The following is a 25,779-nucleotide window of genomic DNA, read 5'->3' as shown; positions in this document are numbered from 1 at the left end:
AAACCCTTATATAGTTGTTAGTCATAATTGTCATAACACTATCTCAATAAATCTAACCGTTTTCTAACAAAAATGGTTCAAATGATTACTTTTTACAAAACCATTCAGCAATCTTCCGAATTCGAATACAATTCAGCTGATCTGGCAACGTTGTCCCAGTCTTCAGGTAAAAACACGTGAGAATGCAGGGCTCCGACCACTCTCCAGTACCAACCAGCGCGTGCGCGACTTTTAAATCACGGCGTGCTTTCTTCACTGTCACTCAGACTTCGTTGTTATTTGTTCGAGGTTTGTGGTCTAGTGGTATATGGTTTGCTGGAAAACCGTTGGTCGTTCTTTATTTTGATTTGACGCTCAACGTGTGTGAAAACTCTTAAAGTCTGCACTAAATTCGCGAGTCGAGTTCATTGCTGGAGTAATCAAAATGCCTGCAGACCAAGAATTGAATCAAGTTTTGGTGAGGAGGCAAGAAATCAACGAAGCCCTCGATAATGGCAATGAGGTGAAGATAAAGTACAGGGTGGTGAATGTTTTCACGGAATTCCATGAGTTTACCAGAAAGGAAATCAAATCATACGAGGCAACCTTCAGAAAGTGAGTATTTATGCTTCTTATCGCAACGTTTGTTTACACGATAAATATAATGAGAGATAATGGTTATTATACTGTGTGTTTGTATTTCCCTAAAATGGGTCAAAAGAATCTATTGGTGTTTTCCGTTGAGTAATGAAGTCCTACCACGGTTATCAAGAAGAGCTTTGTTTTGATTTAAAGTTACATCCTGGTATGGTTTTTCAACGAAAAAACGTTTGGGGATCAAAACCTGGTATTTAACTTCTCTGTTGCATTCAAAACCTGGAAATTTTCCAAAGGAAATTTTTCTAAATGAAGACAAAACATTCAGAATATATTTTCAAATTTGAACTGGAAAAAACCATATGAAACAACTACTTCCCTTACGGATTTCAAATACATAAATATTTTTTTCCTCAGTTAATCACCAATATTAGGGATTGCTAAAATAGTTAGATTTTAGGTATCCATGTAATTCCATGTACTTCACACATTTAAAACCTATTGATACCTGAAATAATTCAATATTTATATGATTGCATACAAAGTAAATCGCTAGTAACGGTATCGACCACCGAGAGTTATTAGTGGAGGAACAGTTAAGGGTACAGTGATAAATTAACAAATTTGGGTAACGTGTACAATGTGTAACATGATGATGTTCTGAGGGAAAGTTAATAACTTTTCACGATAACAGTTATTTCCCAAGATTACCTCTTTTTCCAAATAACAAGTAAATTTTCTGGAGCTCATCTCACAAATGTTAAGTTGGGATTTTTGAAGATCATTTTTGTATTGGATGTTACATCAAAAGCTACAGCTTCAAACCATAGTTTATATATTTTGAACCAATTGAGAGAAATTATTGAAAAACCAAACCATAAAAAGAGATTTCACAAGGTTGAACAAACATTTTAAAAAATCCACAGAGCGTTCTGAAAATAGCCTACACCACTAACGTAATGAGGCATAAGTTAGTGTCACAATGTCAACGAGCAAATAAAAAGAAATCAATTCATTCGGATTCCTACGTAAAAAGTTATGACATTTTAAATAGTAGCAGAAGTATTTTGACCCTTATTGTATTATTGGGAGCCAAAAGAATACATTAACGAAGAACTAGACACCCAAAAAGGTGTCTTCCAGTCCTAAAATAGATCATAACTCTTCATTCATTACTATTTAAAATTTATATCAATCGATTCCAAATATCTCTCTCATTAGGAAAGATTTTCAAATTTAAATGCAAATTTCTGAGACAAAATTAAAACAATTCAAAGATGTTTTCTGCTTCACCCAGGCTAGTAGTAGGTATTCATTGTATTCAGAATTAATTATTCCCATAAGTGTTTAAGATAAGATAAGAAGGTATACTGATATTCATTTTGCAAATTTCGTTAAATGAAACTACTTCAATAACAACAGGAATTATTTTACCGCCGTCAATTTTTTCACATTCACACATAAGTATACCCGACGAAAAAAATCATGACACTCTAATTTTCGCTTTTTTAAACATATTATGGAAATTCCGGACATTCCTTCCGGAGACCTGATATCAGGGGGTTGAAAAACATTGAAATTTACCCTTTCATGAAAAATAATATGGTACTGAACTATACAGGGAGTTTCAACGAAAACTTGACCCACTGTAAGTCAGAAACGGGCGTAATTTTTTTCAGTGGCACGAGGGGTCGCGTTACACATTATCTGACAAGTCTTTTTGTCCCTCTATTACCTCTGTAAGTTTTTTCGAAATTGGTTCTTTCGTTATCGACGACTTAAATGTAGAACGTATTATTTAAGAAAAAACAGAAAATGTGTTTTCGTTTCATTTATTGAGGAAATCAACAAGAAACAATATCAATGGGAACAAAATCAACGAATAAATTGCCACATACAATACAGTTGACTTTCGAAAGCTTTTCTTACATTATTCAAGGTGCCCCTAGATTTGTAGGAAAAAATCCAACGATGTGAAATCAGGTGATCTAGTTGGCCTGCACCTCTTCTACAACCCCCTCTTCTAGATTTGTAGGCTTCCTACAGTAAACTTTTGACTTTGAAAGAAATTCAATAGCGTGACATCAGATGATCTAGCTGGCCATTCCACTGAACTTCTTCTACAAACCTAGAAGAGCTGCGACAGAGAATTGTTCGGGAATGCCGATTACTGATCCCGTACATCTTGAATAATATGAGAAAGCTTTCGAAAGTCGACTTATTATTGTATGGAATTAGGTGAAGGTCATTTTGAAAAAACAGAGGTAATAAACGGACAAAAGACCTGTCCAATGATGTACTATCGCTCGATCCATTATGCCGTTGCAATGAATATAGTTTAAAAAACTAAAAAACACGCTTTTGAAGAACATCGAACTGAAAAGTAAAAAATATTTTTTTAAAATAAGCTTAAAATAATAACGAACGAAAAATACTAGTATTATTGCGAAAAAAGCGACGGGCGCTTGATATACAAAAAATATGGCACAAAGCGCACACGCTTTTTTCACAATAATACTAGTAGTTTTCGTTTGTTATTGTTTTAAGCTTATTTGAAAAAAATATTTTTAACTTTTTAGTTGGATGTTCTTTAAAAGCGTGTTTTTCAGTTTTTTTAACAATATTTATTCGATATACTACATAAAAATAGTGGTAACTATTATTTGTGAGCGTAATAATTGCGATTTTTCACAATACGTAATAAGAATTAGTTCTTTAGAACACACAAGATGGTTTTAAACAGTTATAGAAATAATGTTATGATTTTTAATGTGTATGCGGAAAACTACTATTTTATTTGTGAAGAAAGGCTAATTTAGAGGCTTATTGCTGTTGATTTTTTTCGCAAAAATGAAATATATATACATTGTTCATGGATTGTTTTTTTCGTAGGGTTGATTCTATTTTGTGTTGAAAATTGATAAGTTGAATATCAAGTATAAATATATATTTAAAGGAAAGTCAGAGGAAACAAGTGGTTTACTACTGACACATGAAACTTTTTGAATCTCCGTTCCTAATCCCATATCTTGTTTGATAAAATTAGATAACCTTGGAAGTACGTGGTTTTTGTTCGACCTTCGCTATTTTCTCATAAAACTGGAATAGTAAATACTAAAAAACAAAATTGAACAATGAAATAAAGAATTGTTCAAGTTTAAAATAATTACAGAGTATTCATTATGGGGCGATATTTTTATGTCGTCCATTACGCCACAAAGCCTATTACGATATTCGATTCTTCGATGAAATTTGTAATACAAATTTTGGATTATTCATTTGTAAGATAAAAGGAATAGCGATAAAAATTTGTACATAATTATGACAAACAGCAAATAAAGTAATCTGACGAGGTTTTATTTGATCATTACGAAGCTGAATTCGAATATAACTTTTGTTACCAGGAAATTATCAAGAAAAACTTTCTAAAGTTACTCATGAGAAACTTTCAAAACATTCCGTTTTAGAAACTTGAAATTAGAATGTCCAAGAAAGTTGCCCTTTTCATACCTCATTTGAATGAAGTTTTGAAATTTAGGAAATTCCGGTCATGTATGATACATACGTTAAATTGTAAAAAATGCTATCTTATAGCAGGTGATTTTTTTTTCTGGCTCTCATCCCTCGGAGACGAAACGTCGAAGTAACAATTTGCAAACGCCACCTTGTACAACTTGAAAAGTGGCATGTTTTTTTAATAACTACGCTTTTATTAACATCCTGTATGTATGTATGTTTATTTGTTCCCGTTTGAATGATTGGGATCTGTATTTGACAGAATTATCGACATTATTGCTTCATCTTTCGCGGACAGATGGCGCTGTACGTAACCTCTTTGATATCATTCGAACTCACTTTACATGTATTTCTTCATTTGAAAAAAGTATTTTTTTTTATTAACACGCGCGCCTGCTGCTGCCTTCCTAAGGCTTGATAGCTAATTTTCAGGCTCTCTCTCCGGAATCGGAAAATATCAATGGTCATTTTTCTAAACAATATACGGGCATCGGACAGCAGGCCATGATGGTTAAACCTCTGAAGAAGCTAGCCACATTATATTCTAGGGTTGTGGAGCATTTGTCAGGAGCTTCAAAAAGATGTCACAAGACCCCCCTTTCCATTTAATTTTTTTTCCAGATGGCGCGCAGTCGCCATCTTGAAAGTGTCATCTGTCACTTCAACATAAAGTATTCATGCATTAATTTCCTTATCCCAAATTTAAATTTTTTGATTTGACCCGTTCAAAAAATAAAAGGGGGAACATTAAAAAAATGCACTGTATAGAAAAACTTACAAAGTTGAACGAAGAATATAATTATGATAAATTCTTACAAATGAAAACCAATTTCCATGTAATTCAGGGTTTATATATTTTGATATATTTTATTTTATTCTTTTATTTTTGGAAGTTGACCTTTTTTTAGTTACTCAGGTGTATAAAGAACGGCCACCTTGTATAATGTATATTAATCGGGTCTTATGAAATATGTTCGATGTGAATTGAATTGAATAAATTTCCTTCCATTTATCGAAAACATTATCAAAATCGGTCTAAAAATGAAAAAGTGTATATTGATGAAGCAGTAAAAAAGCAAAAAGGTTTTTTTATCAAAAACTTTAAAAAACTAATATCGCTTGAAAATATATCCACATCTGGGGAATCCCTTCGTTCAATTTGTCAACGAAATTATGGACCATCCTGTATATTTCCTAAAACTTTTGTTACTTTCTCCTTCTAAGAAGTTTGATTGTTTATCGAATGGCCGAGTTTTCCGACTAAACAATCGTTACCGTGAATATTATGACGTTTCCTGGAAAGCTTACTTAGTGATTCAGCGAAATTATTATTCCATCGATGAATGGTACTTTATTACTCATCATTTAAGGTGGTGTTATTGGTTTATTAATGTTTCACCGGGCTTATGGAAATTTTGCGAAGTAAGGTTCAGCATCTATTGACAACGGTCATTTGTTACTTACCGTAAGAGGGTAGGTAGCGGGTGGATGGATTTAGGGAAATAAGTACCTATAGCGGTGGTTCGTGCGTAATTATTGTGCCTCAGAGCAGAAATTACAATTTCTATCGATTTTCTATTCACCTCCGCCGGATATCCGATTTTGATGAAGGGAGAAAAAGAGGAAAATATGTTAACGAAAACGAATAACGGGTTATAGTTCAGTCACTTTAGCATAAAAAAGGGGTTAACCTCGGAATGAGAGGTAATAAGCTAAATATTTGTATATACCTTTATTATGTCGTTCTAAAAGCTGTCTCAAAAGTCTCATATTATCTCGTGTCTGTACCGGAAGTTATACGAGGACAAAGGTAAAAAAAACAGTTTTTCGCGGTTATCTCAGTTTCTATTGCTCCAATGATGATAACAATTATTATAAAAATTGTAGAGCATAAAATTTTGGATAAATTCTATTTGAACCTTTTTTTCATGCGCTCAATCGTTTTTGAGATAGAGGGCGGTAAAGGCGCAGCGTGCGTACTTAATCCAAGATCAACCGTGAATATCTGTGAATATTACCTTCAATTACCTTCAATTTGTATTATTTATCAGTACCACTTTCAGTATCAACAAATCTGTCAAAATTAATGATTGTATAAAGTCTCTGTAGATCCATTATTACTCTTCCAAAGGATAACTTCAACCAAACAGTTTGAAAGTAATCTCGAAACATATCTTCAATATGAATAAAGTCCGTATTCGACATCATTATTTGATAATAATGGCATGAGAAAAACTACGAAAGCCATGTTATATGATAATATGACACCGGTTGATATCGAATTGGATGAAAATAATGTGACGTATATATCATCGACGGTGGATTTCTTCTGCATCACGTCATTTGGAGTAAAGAGGATACTTTTTCTGTCGTTTCAGATAAATATGTTAAGTATTCACAAACACATTATGCATCAAAAACTGTTGTTGTATTTGACAGATACTCAAACTACACTAAAAACATAAAAGCAATGGAAAAGCAAAGAAGAAACGCTGCTCTTTCGAAATCTTACGAAGTTTCTTTCGACGAAACAATGATTGTGCCAATCAGCCAAGATAAGTTATTATCAAACCGATTTAATAAAAAAAACTCATTGATATGCTCATTGAAAAGTTTGAGAGCGTAAATATAACAATAAAACAAGCGAGAGATAATGCTGATGTTCTTATCATAGAAACAGCTATTGGAGAATCCAAACACGAAAAGACTGCTATCATTATTGGAGAAGACATTGATTTACTAGTTATTTTAATTGGACGCACTCAATTACATCAAGAAGACATTTTCTTTAAAAAGGCAATATGAAAACACAAATTTATTCTTCAAAAAGTTTTGACAAATATCCCATTTCAAAAAAACATATTTTAGTTCTACATGCATTCAGTGGGTGTGATACAACTTCTGCGCTATTTAAAAAAGGGAAAAAAACTTTTACTAAGTCACTAGAAAAACTTACCAACTTCGACGAACTAGCTCAAGTTTTTCTACAAGAAAATTGCCCTGTCCAACAATTATACAAAAGTGGAATTCAAATCTTACCAGCGATATTCAAGGCTTCAAAATATGATAATAATATCGATCATCTTCGATATACTCACTTCATTAAATCTACAAAACTTCATAAACCTGTCCAGTTATGTAATCATCCTCCGACAAGTGCAGCGGCCCATCAACATATAAACCGTGTCTATTACCAAGTTCAAAAATGGTTGGGGCATGATCTGGAAACCCTGGAATGGGGTTGGGTTCTTCAAAATGAATTTCTAGAGCCAATGACAACAATATTACCAGATGAATTACTTAATACTTTATTTTGTATTTGTAAAAATGGGTGTGGTCCACGGTACGGATGTAAAAAATCGGGGTTGTAATGCACTTTAGCTTGTGATCAGTGTAAAGGGCAAGCTTGCTTCAATGCTGTATCATTGCAAAGTGACAGTGAAGAAGAGAGTGCATTTGACCCTGAAATTCTGGAAGATCTGGAAACAACGATTCAGGACAACGAAGATGATGACGATGAAACAGAAATTCCTGAACGCCCAGAAGATGAAGAAGAAAGCTAATACTTTTTTTTTACATTATTAAAAATTTAAAGATTTTCACAACAATTTCATTTTAATTGTCAGAAATTTACAGCTGTTGAATAAATTAATATAAATGTAAGATATATAATAATGTGATAAGTATAAAATATTATCTAACATCAAAAAATGTATACCTTTTAAAGATAAAATACTTAATTATTTTTATATTTAAAATGTATTTTCAAAACATTAAAATGTACAATAATTTCATCAGTTTGGACTTCCATTGTCTAATATAATATAAATTGATTTGATAACCCTGAAAAAATCAAAAAAATTAACCGAAAATAACAATTTTATTGAACAAAAAACTGACATTACAAATAAATAACATTCTTCAACAACCAAACAAATAAAAATTGAAAAATATTGAAATATATGTGACATAACTTGGTTTGAAATCTTTTTATTTTTATTTTTAATTTACAAAAATATTGAAATATATGTGACATAACTTGGTTTGAAATCTTTTCATTTTTATTTTTAATTTTTTGTTAATAATAATTTTAATTTTTTCAGCTTTTATTGATATTTCAATTTTTATTTGTTTGGTTGTTGTTGTATGTTATTTCTTTATAATTTCAGTTTTTTGTTTAACAAAATTGTTATTTTCGGTTAATATTTTTGATTTTTTTTAGGATTATCAAATCAATTTATATTACATTAGATAATGAAAGTCCGAACTGATGAAATGCACCACGAAACATTGTCAACCACCTTCAAACAAATGTACAATAATTATTTCATAATGAGTTTTTAATCACACAAAGTAAGTAAGTATTATTAAATTAATATATGTGAATTGTAAAATGTTGTTAAATATAATATATCAACTGATAAATAATACAAATTATTCAAAATTGAAGGAAATATTCACGGTTGACCTTGGATTACAGAACGCACGCTGCGCGTTTACCGCCCTCTACCTCAAAAACGATTGAGCGCATGAAAAAAAGGTTAAAATAAAATGTGTCCTAAATTTTATGCTTTACAATTTTTATAATAGTTGTTAACATCATTGGAGCAATAGAAACTGAGATAACCACGAAAAACTGTTTTTTTACCTTTGACCTCGTATAACTTCCGATACAGACACGAGATTATATTAGACTTTTGAGACAGCTTTAAGAACACCATAATAAAGGTATATTCAAATATTTAGCTCATTACCTCTCACTCCGAGGTTATTCGCTTAATTTACTGGACTATTATGGGGTCCCAATATTGGAATGATGAAATTACATATACCTACTTTGAGCTTGGCCAAAACTTTGTTGTTTTTCTATGTTGATGACAATGAAGGTTTGCTCCCAAAAAATATTGATATCAGTCGATATGACCTATACTTTAGTCTGGTTCACATGTACTCGATTTAGCTCTTTTTGGTGACTTTTTCAGCCCTGTCCAAAAATTACGACCAAGGTGTTATTCGATTCGTATTTTTGCCTAGAAAGTTTAAGGAAAGGTCCGAAAACGCGCCGATAAAAATTACAAAAGTTATGAACAATTAAGTGAAAAGAATGGGGCTTTAGCTTTTTCTTAATATCTTGGAAAATTTTCAAAATTTTGGAAATTTGAAAAAATATTTCAAAAGATCAATGAATTTGCGTGAATTTATTGTGAAAAAACCGACGGGCGCTTGATATACAAAAAATATGGCACAAAGCGCCCACGCTTTTTTCCCAATAATACTAGTATTTTTCGTTCGTTATTGTTTCAAGCTTATTAAAAAAAATATTCTCAACTTCTTAGCTAGATGTTCTTCAAAAGCGTGTTTTTGAGTTTTTTTAAACTATATTTATTTTTCATTTTTTTAGTTTCGTATGCTATAAAAGCGTGTTTTTCAGACTTTTTAAACTATATTCATTTTATGTAAACTTTGGGATCAATCAGCCGTATATTGTTTAGAAAAACAGTATACGGCCTGGAGAGGGAGCCTGAAAATCAGCGACCAAGCCCACGGAAGGCAGCAGGCGCACAAGGGAGGGTTATAAGTAAGGCAGCAGGCGCGCGTGTTATGAAAAAATACTCTTTTCAAATGAAGAAATACATGTAAAGTGAGTTCGAATTATATCAAGGAGGTTACGTACAGGGCCATCTGCCCGCGAATAGATCAAACAATAATGTAGATAATTTTGTCAAATATAGATCACGAGCATTCAAACGGAAATAAATGTGAAATAAAAAGGAGAGTTACAAACAAACTAACAAACAAACAAACTAACAAACAAACATAATAAAAATATTGAAGTAATGTTCCAAAGGAACACTTCCTCCCAATGGTGAACTCCTGTTTATCATTGTAAGGACATTAATATTTCGAAATGATATCTCGAAAAATTCAGTCTCTCCCAACATTCTTAACTAGCAGGATTTGGTAAATGTCTGCTGGAAAACTACTTCCTCGATTGATACCTTAATTAATTAATAGGTTGTTTCGAAAAGTTTTGTCTTTTTTTACGAGTCCACTTCAAACAGTGAATATTTATTCAATTCACTTTTGCCGTTTTTGTCTGGTCCTAATTGGCGAAGATTCTACCAATGAGAAAGTTATTGAAGTACTTGAAAAGATGGTAGTCAATTGGCGAGAGGTCTGGGGACTATGATGGGTGACGCAGATCTTTCGACGTTCGATGCGTTTAATTTTCGGGCGGTGATTTGTGGAACGTGCGGACGGGCGTTGTTGTGGAGCAGAATCGGACCTTTTCTGTTGACCAGTGCTGCTGACGCTATTTTTGGTACATTTCGTTGATTTCCTCACATTAGGTTTACTGCTGTGATGGTTAGGCCCGGTTGCAGAAAGTTATAGTGAATCACAGCAGCTGCTGACCACCATACAGTAACCATGGTCTTTTTTTGTGGGTTTGTGCCTTTAGGAAGTGCATAGGTGGCTCATCGGTGTCCAACCACCGTCCTGAATCCTGAATCCTGTTATCGTAGGGGATACACTTTTCATCATACGTGACGATCCGATCCAAAAAAGCATTGTTTTAGTTGCTCAAAAGCAAAGAAGAACATACTTCGAAACGTGACAATTTCTGTGGATCGTTCAAATCGTGGGGCACCCTCTTTTAGAGCTTTTTTTGACATTTCCAATACGTTTTGAACCATCAAAAACCGCATGGGAGCTGATGTCCAATTCTTTCCACGCACCGTATATGATGGTGGATTCTCCAACAGAATCCGCAAATCCACGTCCGGGATTACTGTAGGTCGACCACTTCCGGGCTCATCTTCAAGGCTAAAATTACCGAAACAAAATTTCAGTGCGTTCAATAACACTGTCAATGCCAAATGCCTGGTTAATTTTTCGGGCTGTTTTGGCAGCGCTTTGCTTCAGTTTGAATTCACGGAGAAAAATTGGCCGAAAATCGCTTAACGACATAAGCTAAAGAAGAGAAAAAATAAAATTTGGAAAAAATGAACAGCATCAATGTATAGAGTACTAAATTCTTTATCGATCAGAATACACCAGGACCTAGAATAAATATTTATTGAGATATGGAGCTACAGAAACACATGACATTAAAACGGATAAAACTTTTGAAACAACCTAACATATCCGACAGACATGTGTGCAAGTTTTCTCACGGAGGAAATTTTTGCAGATGCTTCAGAACCTCGATAGACCGGTTTCGAGGTATTACCTCTCATCAGTGCAGGAAAGATCGTACCCAAATAGCAGTGTGCCTGGGAGTCGACTGACTTCAATCGTCTAAGTGGAAGATTTTTTAACTAGTTGCAGCTTCATCTCGTAAACAAAGCCTCAAAAGCAGGGCAAAAACATCCCATGTATCAATACTCTTGACAGAAATCAAAATAAGTCCAACGACTGTATCAAGGGGAGATACATACGTGTCAGAAAATAGATATTTTGAAATGCATTCTTGTAAAGTCCATCTGTTTCAACCTTCCTACACAGTAGGATCTATCCTTGACATACTCAGTCTTATTTTGATTCCTGTTTACCATTCTCCATGTTTGTCAAAATTTGGTTGACTTGATTTAGGATTAGAACTTCATAATCTGAACGATTCACTGATGCATGGATGAGGGGATGATTGTCTACAAGCAAAATGTGTAGAACTTTTTCCTGTGGTATCTCCTCTTTTATAATTCCTAATAAAGTAGTTTTAATCTACCCCGGGATTGATTATCGCTCTTTCCCAACAGCCTCCCAGGTGTAGAGCAGAGGTAGAAACAAAATAAAACTCTATATTATCGATAGCCAGTTCAGAAATTATTTTATTCAAGATCAAAATCTTCAAGAAGCTTTCTCTAGTCTTTATCAGCATCACCCAGGTGTTGACCATATTTTTCTAGAATGCGTTCCCAATAACGGTGCAGTTTCCGCGACCAACTGATACTTGCTTTGGTAATAAGTAATCCATATCTATAGAAATTGAACAAGAATTGCGGAAAAGTACCATATCTGGAATTACTGGTTGATTTCTTTCATTTTTGCACCACTGACGATGGTTCTCCACATACTGGTGCAACCCTTTGAATTAATTTTTGGGCTTCCACCTTAGTAAACCTTGGGAATCTACAATTGGCGAATGTTCAATTATTTAACTGGACGAATTTTCTGAATCTGAACTGTTTTTCTGTTCCTTAGTGAATTGATTTCGTCTCAAAATTCTCCGATCTGAACACATTTCAACCAAATTTTCTCTTTTATCTCCATTTTTTAATGATATACAGTACATTTCTTTAACGTTCCCCCTTTTCTTTTTTGAACGGGTCAACTCAAAAAGTTAAAATTTGGGATAATGAAATTAATGCATGAATCCTTCATTTTGAAGTGAAATTGACAGATGAAACTTTCAAGATGGCGACTGGGCGCCATCTGGGAAAAAAATTAAATGGAAAGGGGGGGTCTTGTGACACATCTTTTAAAAGCTCCTAACAAATGCTTCACAACTCTAGATTATAATGTTAATATCTGAAACTACTACAAAATGGCGGAACTTTTAATAATTGCCTGAATACATTGATATTTAAGGACATAATATGAGGTAATAAGCTTAAGGTCAGTTCAGAAGATGCTCGAAATGGTTGCCTTGAACTTCTTGACAGATGAACAGCCTATCCGATATTTCACACAGTAGGTAACGTCAGTATCTCTACAAATATTTATTATTCTCTGCCGTATATACAATAATGAAGCAGGTTCAGTTTCGTACACCTTTTGCTTCAAATAGCCCCATAAAAAAAGTCCAAAGGTGTCAAATCTGGCGAGCGGTCTGGCCATTTTGTAGGACCTCGATGGCCAATCCGACGACCGGGAAAAGTAGTATCCAAATAGTGTCTTACTTGTCTGGAGTAATGTGATGGTGCTCCATCTTGTTGGAATACAATATCCATATCGAATTCATTAGGATTCGCTTCGACGATGTCAACAAATAGAGGTCCTACAGTATGGTTTCCCAATATTCCTGCCCAATCGTTAATTTTCTCTGGATATTGGTTATGTGTTTCCCGGAAAACGTGAGGGTTGGTGTCACTCCAATAACGGCAGTTTTTGTCTGTGAACATTGTCGCTAAAAAAAATGTAAATTCGTCACTTAAACAAATATTGTGGAGGGTAGGATGCCTTGCAATCGTTTCCGTCATGATTTCGCAGAATTCTGTTCTTCGATCAGGGTCACATTCATTTAATTGGTGTACTATTTTACTTTTGTATGGATGATACCAATTCCTCTTCAAAAGTCTCCACTCAGTAGAAGGAGACACCTCACAAACATTCGCGACGGAATAAGTAGACTGTTCAGGATTTACTACCATCCCACCAATTTTCCTCAAATATTTTCTACAGCTAGGACGATTCGGAAAACTTCATTGAAAATCATTTCGGTCTCGTGAAAGTTGCGCGTCGCATCGTAAATAAAGATCGCTACAATTTTTTCTTCCAATCGACGAGAATTGACCATTTTAGAGATTGTTGATGTGATACCTTTCTACTAGTAAAACTGAAAACTAAATGAGAATATTCTAACTGAGCAATGATGTTCATTGTCGTACTGACATTTTTTGTCGTTTTCATAGACCAAAAATAACTTAACAAACCCTATCGAGTTGTTGGAATTGCCATATGGCAGATAAAAAGGAATATTTCTCGAATATTTCAAATTAATGTGTTTTATTAAATGTTCTGCCATTTTGTAGTAGGTGAAGATATTGACTTCATATTCTAGGGTTGTGAAGTATTCGTCAGGAGCTTCAAAATGATGTGTCGCAAGACCCCCCTTTCCACTGAAAGTTTCATCTGTCAATTTCACTTCAAAATGAAGTATTCATGCATTAATTTCATTATCCCAAATTTCAATTTTTTTTGTTGACCCGTTCAAATAATAAAAGTGGGGGGAGGGGCATTAAAGAAATGCATTGTAGACAAAACTCCAGGATATTGCATCGCTGGAAGTAACTTCAACCATGCTTTGGATATGAGTAAACTGGCCATTTTTTTTCAACTCAAAACGGGACGTCCATATATAACATACCTATGTATGTATGTATGTATGGTCCATGCAGTATGGACCATACTCCATAATGTATCGACTCATTAAAGCACCTTTTAATAGCAATAATAATAATTCGTCTTTATTATTTCCATTATTAACAGTTTTATACAAAATTTTTCATTACAGGAAACTAAAAGGCGAAGTTCAGTTTATTTTCATCTGAGGGCGAAAAAAAACAACCTGTTCTTCCACTTAACCTCGGCAGTGGTTAATGTGACAGTAATTATCAAATTATATGCAACATATTATATTTTTAGTCGTATTTATATTTTTCGGAGGAACAAATTTGCTTCAATAAAGATGGTGATGATTTTAAATAAGAGTGAAATTCTTGGCACGTTTTGTTTATATTGACCTTCGTTATCAACATCGCCTTCAGAACTGAAACCTGCAAGTGATTTTTTTTCAGACGTTCACAATCTATTTATTAAAGGAAATATTCTCTTTACTGGATCATTTGTACCAGGTAGACATAAAATATATTCAATTAAAATACAAAAATTTTCATGTTGCAGATTGTTGGTGGGAAATTGTTTGAATACTTTCATCCAACGAGTTTCTGTGTGAACTTTCAAATCATTTCAGTCTGTAATTTTTTGTAGAGTTACGTAGTTTATAATTAATGAAAAAACTTTCTTTAGTACTGTCAATATATCCCTTTCCAATCAATACATCCAGTGCTTTTTGTATATCTTCCCACGCAGGTACTTTTCTTAAATCTGCCCAATAAAATATCTCCATTTCTCTAGTAAGAAAGTTAGTCCATTCTTCCAAATATTCACGACTTGTTTTATAAAATTCTGTAGCTGTTCTTTTCACAAAATCTTCATAAATATCATCTCTCAGTTTTATGATTAAAATACGAACAGTAAATGGAAGAAACTGATTGGTTTCTTTCTGAATCAAATTCTGAATGAGTTGATTGATTTCGATATAGTTTGACCTTCAACCTTCAAAACAGCTTGGCGAAAACTTGCTGACTAAGCGTGTAAAAAACAAAGCCATAATTCACATGTAGGATCTTCAAAAAAGTATTTTATTGATTTGGGACATTTTTCAATGCTCAAAAAATAATTCTTTAACGGCTGGTACATTTTCAAAACTCTTTCCAAAGCAGGCATCAGCGCAAGCCAGCGAGATTTGCTGTAGCCGAGCATTTGGTGATGTTCTATTTCAGCTTCAGCGCAAAATTCCTTTAGAGCTTCTACTCCAACCGTATAAATATAAAAAAATTAATGTATTTTTATAATAATGCTTTCGTAATCTAAAGGTAGGCCGTCTGCAGCAGATTTTGTATCGTTATGAATTATATGGGCTCCACATCCGATACCTATCAACGGTTTTTTTAGAGATGATTTTAGAAAACGGGACTATTTTACTTTCCAGATCATTATTTGGGGACAACGGGACAGATAGTCGAAAAAAGGGACAGTCCCGTTCAAAACGGGACGTCTGGTCACTTCAGATATGAGTGTCACACAAACAAATCAGTTACTGTTCACACCGGTATCAACTGGTATCCTCATTAGAATGATTTATTTGTTTCCTTCTAATACAGACTGTTTTTACACCTTGCCCATATCATTACAGGAGGCCCCTCTCTACGTTTTGATGAATAATTTCAATTAGACCTCCACCTAGAATGTAATATGACTGCACAATTTTATCGGTTTGCCTGAATGAAACTATTTTCAAAACTTTCGCAGAACTTTTGCAATAGATAAACCTTTATCGTGAGTGTATAATTATTTTCCAACATTTATCGATGTTGGCCGACTTTGCCTTGTTTAATTGAAATAGAAATACGCAACCCTGACTAAGCGATATTTATGTAACCCATTGAACCCAATAAAAGTTGTTTAGTACCACTTTCGCAGCCAACCAATCAATCAATTGTATCGGAATCATTTAACCCAAAGGACGATAAAGCGACTTGTTTTGCGTATCCTTTAAATTTCAGTTTACAGAGTGGAATTGATACACAACCTCTTTATTCGGGAAAATTATGTTTGAATGTGCATGACAATGTTTCTTGGTGAATGTGACAGAGAATCCAATGACTGTCCTTCGAGAAAAACTGAAAAGCTTCCTCATCAATGACTTCATCTCAATAATTTTCAAAAGGAATGTTGGCGCTTGGTACTCCTTTTCTATAAATGTGGTAACAAAAATTAAAATACTAAAGAACTGGGAACGTTAACAGTGATCTTCAACAGAATGGTTACTCCAGAAATGTGGTGAAAAAAACCTTGGTTAGAAGACAACAAATTTCCCGCAAGGGGACAGTCAGAAGACTGACGAAGATGGGGTCTAGGAAGGCAGGTGGGTAGATCCAAAGTGACTGGGCCTGTTCGACTCTCCACTGGAATTCGCGAGGGTTTATTGTGGCTCACACCCATTCAAACTCAACAAAATGAATCCAGCTTCTCAATTCAACTCATTAGTTTATTTGGTGGGTGATCACGTTAGCTAGCAACAGTGAGGCCGTGATAAACACTGTAAATGTGATCCAAACCACGGAGGGACTGACCAGTGTGTGCGCTCTGATGCTACCTACCTGCCTACAGGTGATACATTACAGGAAGACGTCCTTTCATGGCTGCAGGGTTCTAACTGCACCTACCGGCGAGGTGCAGTTAGTCACAGGTAAGCTGTAGCTATCCAGGCCAGAATGTGAAGCTCTGGAAACATACCTGTATAACATTTAAGTCTGTTCAAGAGCCGAGAACACCATCTATAGTGGCCTCATAAAAAGTAAGCCACTAAACGCGAATGGCGATTTCAAGAATTGCATTCAACAGGCACCTTGCAAGTCATATATCGAAGAGAAACTAAAAGTCACTTGAAAGTCCATATAGGCGAGCAATAGAAAAACATTCAGCGGGGAGAAACCAGCAAATCAAGAATTGTGGAGCATGTTCGGACCTACATCTACCAAATTAAATTCAAGTGGTCCAAAGCTGAAATCATCCACAGGAAGGAACACTGGTTCAGAAGAATATTCAGAGAAGCTGCAGAAATGTTGAACGACATTCAGCTCTGCTACGACATTTAGCTCTGCTAGTGTGGAGGCCCGTAATTTGGAGATACTAAAAAATGAAAGTGTTGAGTTGCTAGGTGCCAAATCTTTTTCGAATATTTGTATCTTTCTCTCTTTTTTCATCAATACTATTAGTTATTTTTTTATTTTCATCGCTTATATATTATCGACATTTCACCTCATAATAATTTGTTTTTCTTTACCAATGAAAATTCACATATTTTTGCATTTCATATATATGTTTATTTCTTCAACTAACTCATTTGAATATTTCAGGCCTGGTGTTTTTAGTGTTACGATATTTTTATATTTCTTTTTTTCCCATTAACACATTTTTTGAAAATGGTGGCTTGTAAGATCGTACTCTATTAAAATATTAAAAACTTTCAGCATCATTTTGTTACAAAAGTTTTACATTAGATATACCCTATTACTAAAATAGTGAGTGTTTTTCACCCTACTCATAACTTTTGGATTTTTTTTACCAAATACTATATAAAGCAATTTAAAGACATCAAAACCTTAAAATTGGAAAGTAAAAATACGCAGAACGCTTACCAACGCATTGTTTTGATATAATTTTGTGCGCGAAAGATAGTAGTGGAAATTTGTGATATTCGATCACTTTCTGATTCTACAGAAAATTAAAAATTCCATCTTGAAGTTCTACCTCAATTTCATTGACAAAACTTATGTGTTTGATACAAATCTAAGATGGACTTTACTTTTTGGGTATCCAAGCAAAATAAATCAAGGTGCGACAAATCTGGTGATCGCGTAGGCTATTCAATGCTGCCTCTATTACCAAACCAGTGGCATGGAAACTGTTTGTGATAGAGGTCGTTTGGTGTTTCAACAGGATAATTCTCTTCCACATTTTGCTTTCATTGTTCATCAGTAGTTCGACCATATTTTCCACAGCATTAGATTGAAAGAAGATGCAACATCGTCGCCACATTCGTCGCCCCTTGATTTCTTTGTAGAAATAACTAAAAAGTAGAACAAACCAGCGTCTCAGAAGATTTGCATCAAAGAATTGAATTGAAGGAATCAGGTAGTTATTTTACCTAAACGTCATGTTTCTAGATTTTTTTTTCAGTTTTTATTTTTGTAAGCTAACCACCTCATCCTGTATAGGCAGTTAATAAAATATAATCTATTCCATTCGTATATATATATTCACTCACTGGAATCATTAACACCCAGATCGTTTAGCAGAGTGTGATTTTTGTTTGATCTTCGACGTTGAAGCCGATGAGATAATTCCATAAGATAAACTAAAGTGCGATAAACAAAGCGGCATCGTTGGTAAATATTTAAACGGACGTGGCTCTCTTGGATAAAGTGCACATATGTGCTTTATTCGGTTTGTGTGCATTAGCTTCTGTATTTTGTAAGCGTCAGAGATTTTTCCTGAAATAATGCCGTCAAAACCTTAACCTTACTCTTGGATTCTACATTTGCATATTCCGTGAATTTTAATGAAACAAAAACTTGAAATTCTCTCATCCTGTGAATTTGATAAACATGAATCTGATTATAAACTCCTCTCGCCCAGTAATCTCATTTACTAAAACGAAAAGTAACACTCTCAATGCGCACAGTGATAGCTAGAAGAGAAAGGTCAGCAAGTTCCGACCTTCTGCTTGAAGGCTCGCCTAGTTAATTGATGAAGGTGTTTACGACAGATCGTCATCTTCGAACTACATATACCGGGTGACCAAATCGTACCATAACGGAAATTATCCAAGATGTGGTTTTTCTCGAAGAATGAATTGTCTCACCATGTCGATTACAGTAACTACACAAGAAACGGGCATGCTTCTGTTTCGACAACAGCATCACTGTTGCACAGAAATAATCAAATATGTGTATCTTGATGGTAACCAGTCAACCACAATGTCAAAAACTTCCGGGTGCCGCAGGGTTCACTCCTGGGGTCACTGTTTTGAAATTTATATTAGTGAAACTAATATCGGTGAAACTCAATTATTCCTTTTGTTAGCCAACTATAACAATTACCAAGATATTACACACCCTTTCCTTGGCGGAAAGGAAAACCGGTTGTCTGGAATTTCACATGCGTCGAAACTTTGGCTCCTTGTCACGTTCCTTCGACTTCTGTATCCAGCGGTGCAGCAGCTTCATTAGCGGAATTGTCAAAAACACGGAAATACAGTTATTTGGGGGATAATTTCATTTTGTATGCAATACAAATCTAAACATTTGGTACCTTAGGCCCCCAAGCATTGGAGTTCATTCGTGAAATCGGCATTAGGATATCCAAAGAGACGAATGACCCAAGAGCTACCTCTTTCTTGATTCACAAAATTAGCATTCTGATTCAAAGAGGAAATGCAGCTTCATGTTTAGGTACAATTCCTCAATCAAAAACCCTAGTGAATTACCAATGTTTCCCTTGAACAAAATATATCGGCATGTACAGACAGTGTAAGAACTGGAGTTGTGCAGTTTGGTGGAAGACTCGCAGCAAAACGGTAAAATTTTGACAGAAAAGGAAGTTGGAACTCAAAATAATGCTAAATTTGGTCCTCAGGCAGAGCCCTCACAGTCCCCAAAAGAACTAATATCTAATTCAGTTTTGAGCAGTTTTGCTTCGAATTCGTCATCCTACCAGTCCAATGAAGGGGTGAATCATCGTATCCGTGTTTACTCAGAAGAAGATAGTAGTGGCAAACGTAGTTGCAACAATAGATCGGTGATACATTCTTCAATGGGTTCAATGGGTTAAAAAATCTTGGAAACACCTGTTTCATGAACAGTATAATCCAATGTTTATCAAACACAGTATGGTTGCTGGAATACCTAAAAAAGGATACATACATGGAAGATATCAATACTAGTATTTCTAGTATGAAAGGTGGTTTAATCAAAGCGTTCGCAGAAGTTATCAAGGAATTGCGGTCAAAAGATTCATCTGATAGAGTAATCAACACAGTCTACTTCAAAAATCAGTAGTCAGTAGTACTTAATTTCCATAAAAATCTATTGTCCGGTCAATTTAGACATTCCAAGCAACCTAAATTCCCACCAAGCTGAAAGTCAGTAAGATTGTTCAAAATGTGATCAAAAATAAAATTTGAAAGTTCCCCATCTTTCCTCCGCATGGAAAAAATTTTATTCAAGGTCAAAGGTCAAAAAAATGAGTTCGCGATTTTCAGCAAAACGGTAAGTTTTATCATAAAAATACTTCAGACAAAAATTATAGACCATATAATTATCTACAAAAAATGTATCAATACTTTTTTCCTACGAGCCACCGTTTTTGAGATATAACGATTCAAAAAGTTGTAAAAGTTGTAATCGTCATAATATGCACACTTTTCCACGCCACCTATGAGGTAGTGTACTTAGCTCGTTTTTTTTTAACGTGATTTACCCAGCAGGCCTGTTCCATGGGTCAGTTGTGATCCTGTTTAATTTGAAACTATTGCAAAATAATGGATACTAACAGAGATTGGAAAGATAAAAGCAATTTAAGTTGAAAAAAAGTAGTGAAATTTAATCGTACGAGTCGTAACTTTCAAATTCTTCTTGTTTTTCTTCATCATCATCCTGAGTACATGTAAACTGCGTTAATAGCGATGTATCACATGTTGCCTCGTTGGAATCAAACGGATCCTCCACTGTTGGTGATTCAATATTAGAGCACGACCGGCCTTGACAATGACAAAACAGTCCGGCTTTTTTGCAAACACATTTAGCACTGCACCCCTTTTTGAAGTTGCAAAAAATGTGTTCAGCAGTTTTTCCGGTGGAAGTAAAGTTTGGACTGGTTCTAATGAATTGTTGACCAACTTCCAACCCCATTCTGTAGGGTCTAGCTGATAACCAAGCCACACTTGAACTTGGTAATATACACGAAAAAGATGTTGATGAGCAGTAACTGAGGTTGGAGGACGACAAGGTAATTGTACATGTTTTTTACTTTTTGTATTTTTAACGAAACATGCATATCCAAAGTCTATCCAAATCCAAGATAGAGTAAAACAAAACAAAACCGAAGCGTGATGTTCACGTGATCGCCCAGTGTCAGATGGAAAGGGCAGCGTTCATTGGTGAATTCGCCTTCTTGGTACGAGTTCGGTACCAGCACAGAGTTGTAATCAGTCGTTTGCGTGTTTGTGTGGCGTGCGTTATAGTGTATTGTTTAAAATTGTTTTCTACGATGTCCAGTACAGACACTGCTGATGACACTGTGTGCTATCCTCTGAGTCCAGCCAGGAAACGATCCAAAAAAAGATATTTGAGTGTTGAGATGAAAGAAGTGATTTTAAATGTGTTTAAGAAAGAGATGGAAGAAATTGAGACATCGACTGTCGACGAAGTCGTATCGAAAGTTTCCGATAAAATTGGAGTGTTGCGCTTCGATTCACAATGTTTTACGGGAATATAAACAAAATCATACATTTTCCAAACCGAATACAAATCAGAATCGTCTAACCATTATAAAATCAATAGATGAGCTAATAAACATGCAATCAGGAGGAAAGTGCATGAGTACTTTTTCAGTAATGAAATACCCACGATAGACAAAATACTCACAGAAATAAATGAAGATGTTCTATTGCCAAGTTTTAAGCGGTCAACATTCCATAAAGTATCGAAACATTTGAATTTTGTATGGAAAAAACGAGGGCGCAATTGTCTATTATTGGATAGAGAGGAAATTGTGTTATGGAGGAGAGAGTATTAGACCAAAATTAAATATTATAGGGAAAAACAGAGAACAATTTATTATATGGATGAAACCTGGGTTAATGCTGGTCATACTACCCCTAAAGTATGGGTCGATGAAACTGTGACCTCATCTAGGAGGGCCTTTCTAGATGGACTATCCACCGGATTAACAAATCCATCAGGTAAACTTATATTTATATTAAGACCTGCCTCAATCTCAATATATAAAAAGTAACCCTCGTATTTGTTTGATTCACTTACATACCTCTTCATAATTTCAGGTAAAGGAAAACGGCTTACTTTTTGTCACATCGGCAATGAGATTGGGTTTGTTGCTGAAGGGCTGTGGTGTTCCGAGTCGAAGGAAACTGGATATTATCACGAAGAAATGAACGGTGAATCTTTCGAACAGTGGTTTTCCAGAGTTCTACCCCATCTGGAGGATAATGCTGTGATTGTAATGGACAATGCACCTTATCATTCGCGACGGTTAGAGAAGATTCCGACAACGTCTTCAAAGAAGGTTGAAATCCAAAATTCGCTGCGATCAAAGAATATTAGCTTTAAAGACTCAATGCTAAGAGTACAGCTACTAAAAATTGTCAAGGAGCGCAAGCTTGAATACCAAAAATATATAGTCGATGAGATGGCAGCAGGCCAAAACAAAATTGTCCTTCGCCTGCCTCCATACCACTGCGAGCTCAACCCCATCGAGTTAATATGGGCGGATGTGAAGAATTTTGTAGCTCAGCATAACACCATGTTCAAATTTGCAGATCTCAAAGTACTTTTTGATGAGGCTTTGAAAAGAGTCACAGCGGAGAAATGGGAGAAGTGTGTTCGGCATGTTATATCGGAAGTCGAGACAAAGATGTGGAAGCTTGATAAAATAATAGAGGCACAAATCGAGCCACTGATAATTCAGATTGGTGAGGATGACACTACTGATGAAGAGACAAATTCATCCAGTTGAAAAATTTTGATTAATATTCCTTTTGATTTTACATAAAATAAAAATTATCAATAAAGAATAATTACGTATCTTTTCATATAATGCTTGAGTGCGCAGTGAAAAATCCAATGAAAATCTTTTTATATTACACATATTATCTGCATTTTTCCCGTTAAACTGCAAAACTTGTGCATTTCACTCGTTATTATAAAAAAGTTTTTCTAAGTATGGTATAGCATTTGCGATCAACAAGATGTTGGTTCTGAATACGACCCTGGCCATTCCTTGGGATTTTCAATATCACGTGCGTAGGGCATGTCAATGTTTACATCCACTCTATCTTGGATTTGAATTTGCTTTATACTTATCTAAGCAGGTAATTTTTTTAGGAGCTACGTACATAGAAAGAAGAAAACAAATGCCGTTAGTGATCATTTCTTGTCGAGTTGAATTACTATTTTTAAAAACTTCAGCACATTGATCTAAATTTTGTTTTTCAAACATTTTGAAAACTGTTATTTTACCCCTCCTGTAAAATGCAGATGTCGTATTACAGTCAGTTATTGCGTGTAAAAATAGTGCTTCTTTCATGCCGCTTCCTTGCATAATATGACCGATTGCTCCCAGAAAGGACATCAGTAGATGAAATCCTCGGCTGCGGCTGATACAATTTCTCGAGCTTTAGCGTACAGGGGCTGGTCGAAAGTCATGATGCATACAGTGTGGCCATATCGTTTTGCATTCTCTATTGAGTCTATTGCACAAAGTAAAGTCGTATAGATAGTATTATAGTTACTGGCTGGTTGGTGAACAAACGGTAAAAATGAAATTTGTGATTTAAAGTAATTTATATGATTATTTGTTAAACGTTCAATAAAACCATTCCAACCAGGTAAAGACGCATTTTTCCATTTCCCATAAAACCATACTGCATCAGCTTTTTGAGGAAAGATACCGTTTCAGTTCCATAAACAAAATCTTCAACATTTAATTTACTGTAACCTACTACACCGTCATTTTGATAGATCTGTATCGTCACATGAGCTTTTGCTTTGAAATATTTTGCTGAAAGAGCTTCTTTTATTCGTGGCATTGGCTCTTCTAGTAAAACTGAGTTGTTTGGAGTAACAATTTGAATAATACCCATTATGTGGAGTCTGTTATTGCCGTCGAGCGTATTCACAATAATATCAGCATTATGTATATTTTATATTATAAGTGTAAGTTACAATTACTGATAGGAAAATATTTTAACATATATTACAACTACAGAGATGTATAAATGTGGCGTACTCATGCATATTATGACGATTACAATTTTTACAACTTTTTGAATCGTTATATCTCAAAAACGGTGGCTCGTGGGAACAAAAGTATTGATACATTTTTTGTTGATAATTTTATGATCTACTATTTTTGTCTGAAGTATTTTTATGATGAAACTCACCGTTTTGCTGAAAATCGCGAAAAACTCATTTTATTGACCGTTGACCTTGAATAATTTTTTAAAAATTTTTAATCATATTTTAAACAATCTTACTGATTTTCAGCTTGGTGTGAAGTTAGGTAGCTTCACTCTTATTTTTTGGTCTAATTTTGATCAAGGCAATCACCTGAACCAATGGTAAGGCTGAAATTATGGGAAACATACAATTATATTTTTCTCACTTGGGTTCCTCTGTGTTCATATCACCGACTGCAAATTAACCATGAATTATGATAATGTAATCGAAAGAATTTTCAAGAAATCTCGAATTAAATCCGTATAATTCAACTTCATTGGTGAAAGGATTACCAATAATTTACTCGTCCTTCCGGACTGATAAAAATTCACAATACTTTCTCCATAAAAGTTGTTTTTAATGTAATTGTTACATCGACACTTAGCCGTCAATGAACGTGGTACATATAAAGATTCAGTAGTTTTCATTAACCGCAATCTCATAAGGAGTTCCTAGGAAGCGAGTGCAGAAGCCTATTGTTAACCGCACTTTCATTTTACTTTCTTACACCTTTTTCGGAAGTTGCTCGGAGGGTATTGACATGGATGTATTGATGAAACAAGTGGAGGTCGAAGATCACAATAGAAGAAATTGAAAACTATTTGAATATTTTATATTGCGACAGCATTCATTTTTTTAATCAACCATTGTGTTGAAAACTCTCGTGGGACTCTTTTGCAAGAAAGTAGAACGAACATTTTATCAATCGATGCTTTAGTGTTGCGAGGACAGTGTTTTGAATAAAATAAATAAAGTTTAAAGAAGCAACAAATGCGCTTTTAAAAAACATCGAACTAAAAAGTTAAAAAAAAAAAATGAGCTTAAAACAATAATGAACAAAAAATACTAGTGTTATTGTGAAAAAAACGACGGGCGCTTGATATACAAAAAATATGGCACAAAGCGCCCACGCTTTTTTCACAATAATACCAGTATTTTTGGTTCGTTATTGTTTTAAGCTTAAAAAAAAGATTCTCAACTTTGTAGTTCGATGTTCTTCAAAAGCGTGTTTTTTAGTTTTTTAAACTATTTATTTTTCATTATTTAGTTTCGTATGTTATAAAAGCGTGTTTTTTAGTCTTTTTAAACTATATTTATTTTATCCAAACTTTGGGATCAATCAGCCGTATATTGTTTAGAAAAATGACCATTGACATTTTCTGATTCCGGAGAGGGGGCCTGAAAATCAGCTACCAAGCCCAAGGCAGCAGGCGCGCAAAGAAGGTTTACAAATAAGGCAGCAGGTGCGCGTGTCAATGAAAAAAATACTTTTTGTAAATGAAGAAATACATGTAGAGTGAGTTTGAATTATATCAAGAACGTTACCTACAACGCCATCTGCCCGCGAATAGATCTAGCAATAATATAGATAATTCTGTCAAAT

The 25,779-nt window shown here is 34.6% G+C and overlaps 1 protein-coding gene across 1 annotated transcript in view; it reads left to right on the top strand.

The window, feature by feature from the left end:
* Nucleotides 1–206: 206 nt before the first annotated feature.
* Swip-1 (EF-hand domain-containing protein D2 homolog Swip-1) overlaps nucleotides 207–25,779 on the top strand; it is a 68,125-nt gene continuing 42,552 nt past the window's right edge. The window contains exon 1 of the mRNA XM_074175930.1: nucleotides 207–594. Within this exon, the coding sequence (XP_074032031.1) occupies nucleotides 425–594 (170 nt within the window). The 5' untranslated portion in view covers nucleotides 207–424. The remainder of the gene's footprint in view (nucleotides 595–25,779) is intronic.

The sequence above is a fragment of the Leptinotarsa decemlineata genome, unplaced genomic scaffold (genome assembly GCF_025532065.1).
Source record: "Leptinotarsa decemlineata unplaced genomic scaffold, Ldec_3_MD MMD2_tig00001393_RagTag_RagTag, whole genome shotgun sequence".
Taxonomy (NCBI): Eukaryota; Metazoa; Arthropoda; class Insecta; order Coleoptera; family Chrysomelidae; genus Leptinotarsa; species Leptinotarsa decemlineata.
The sequence above is the reverse complement of the archived record's forward strand: the minus strand, read 5'-3'. Positions and strand labels throughout refer to the sequence as shown.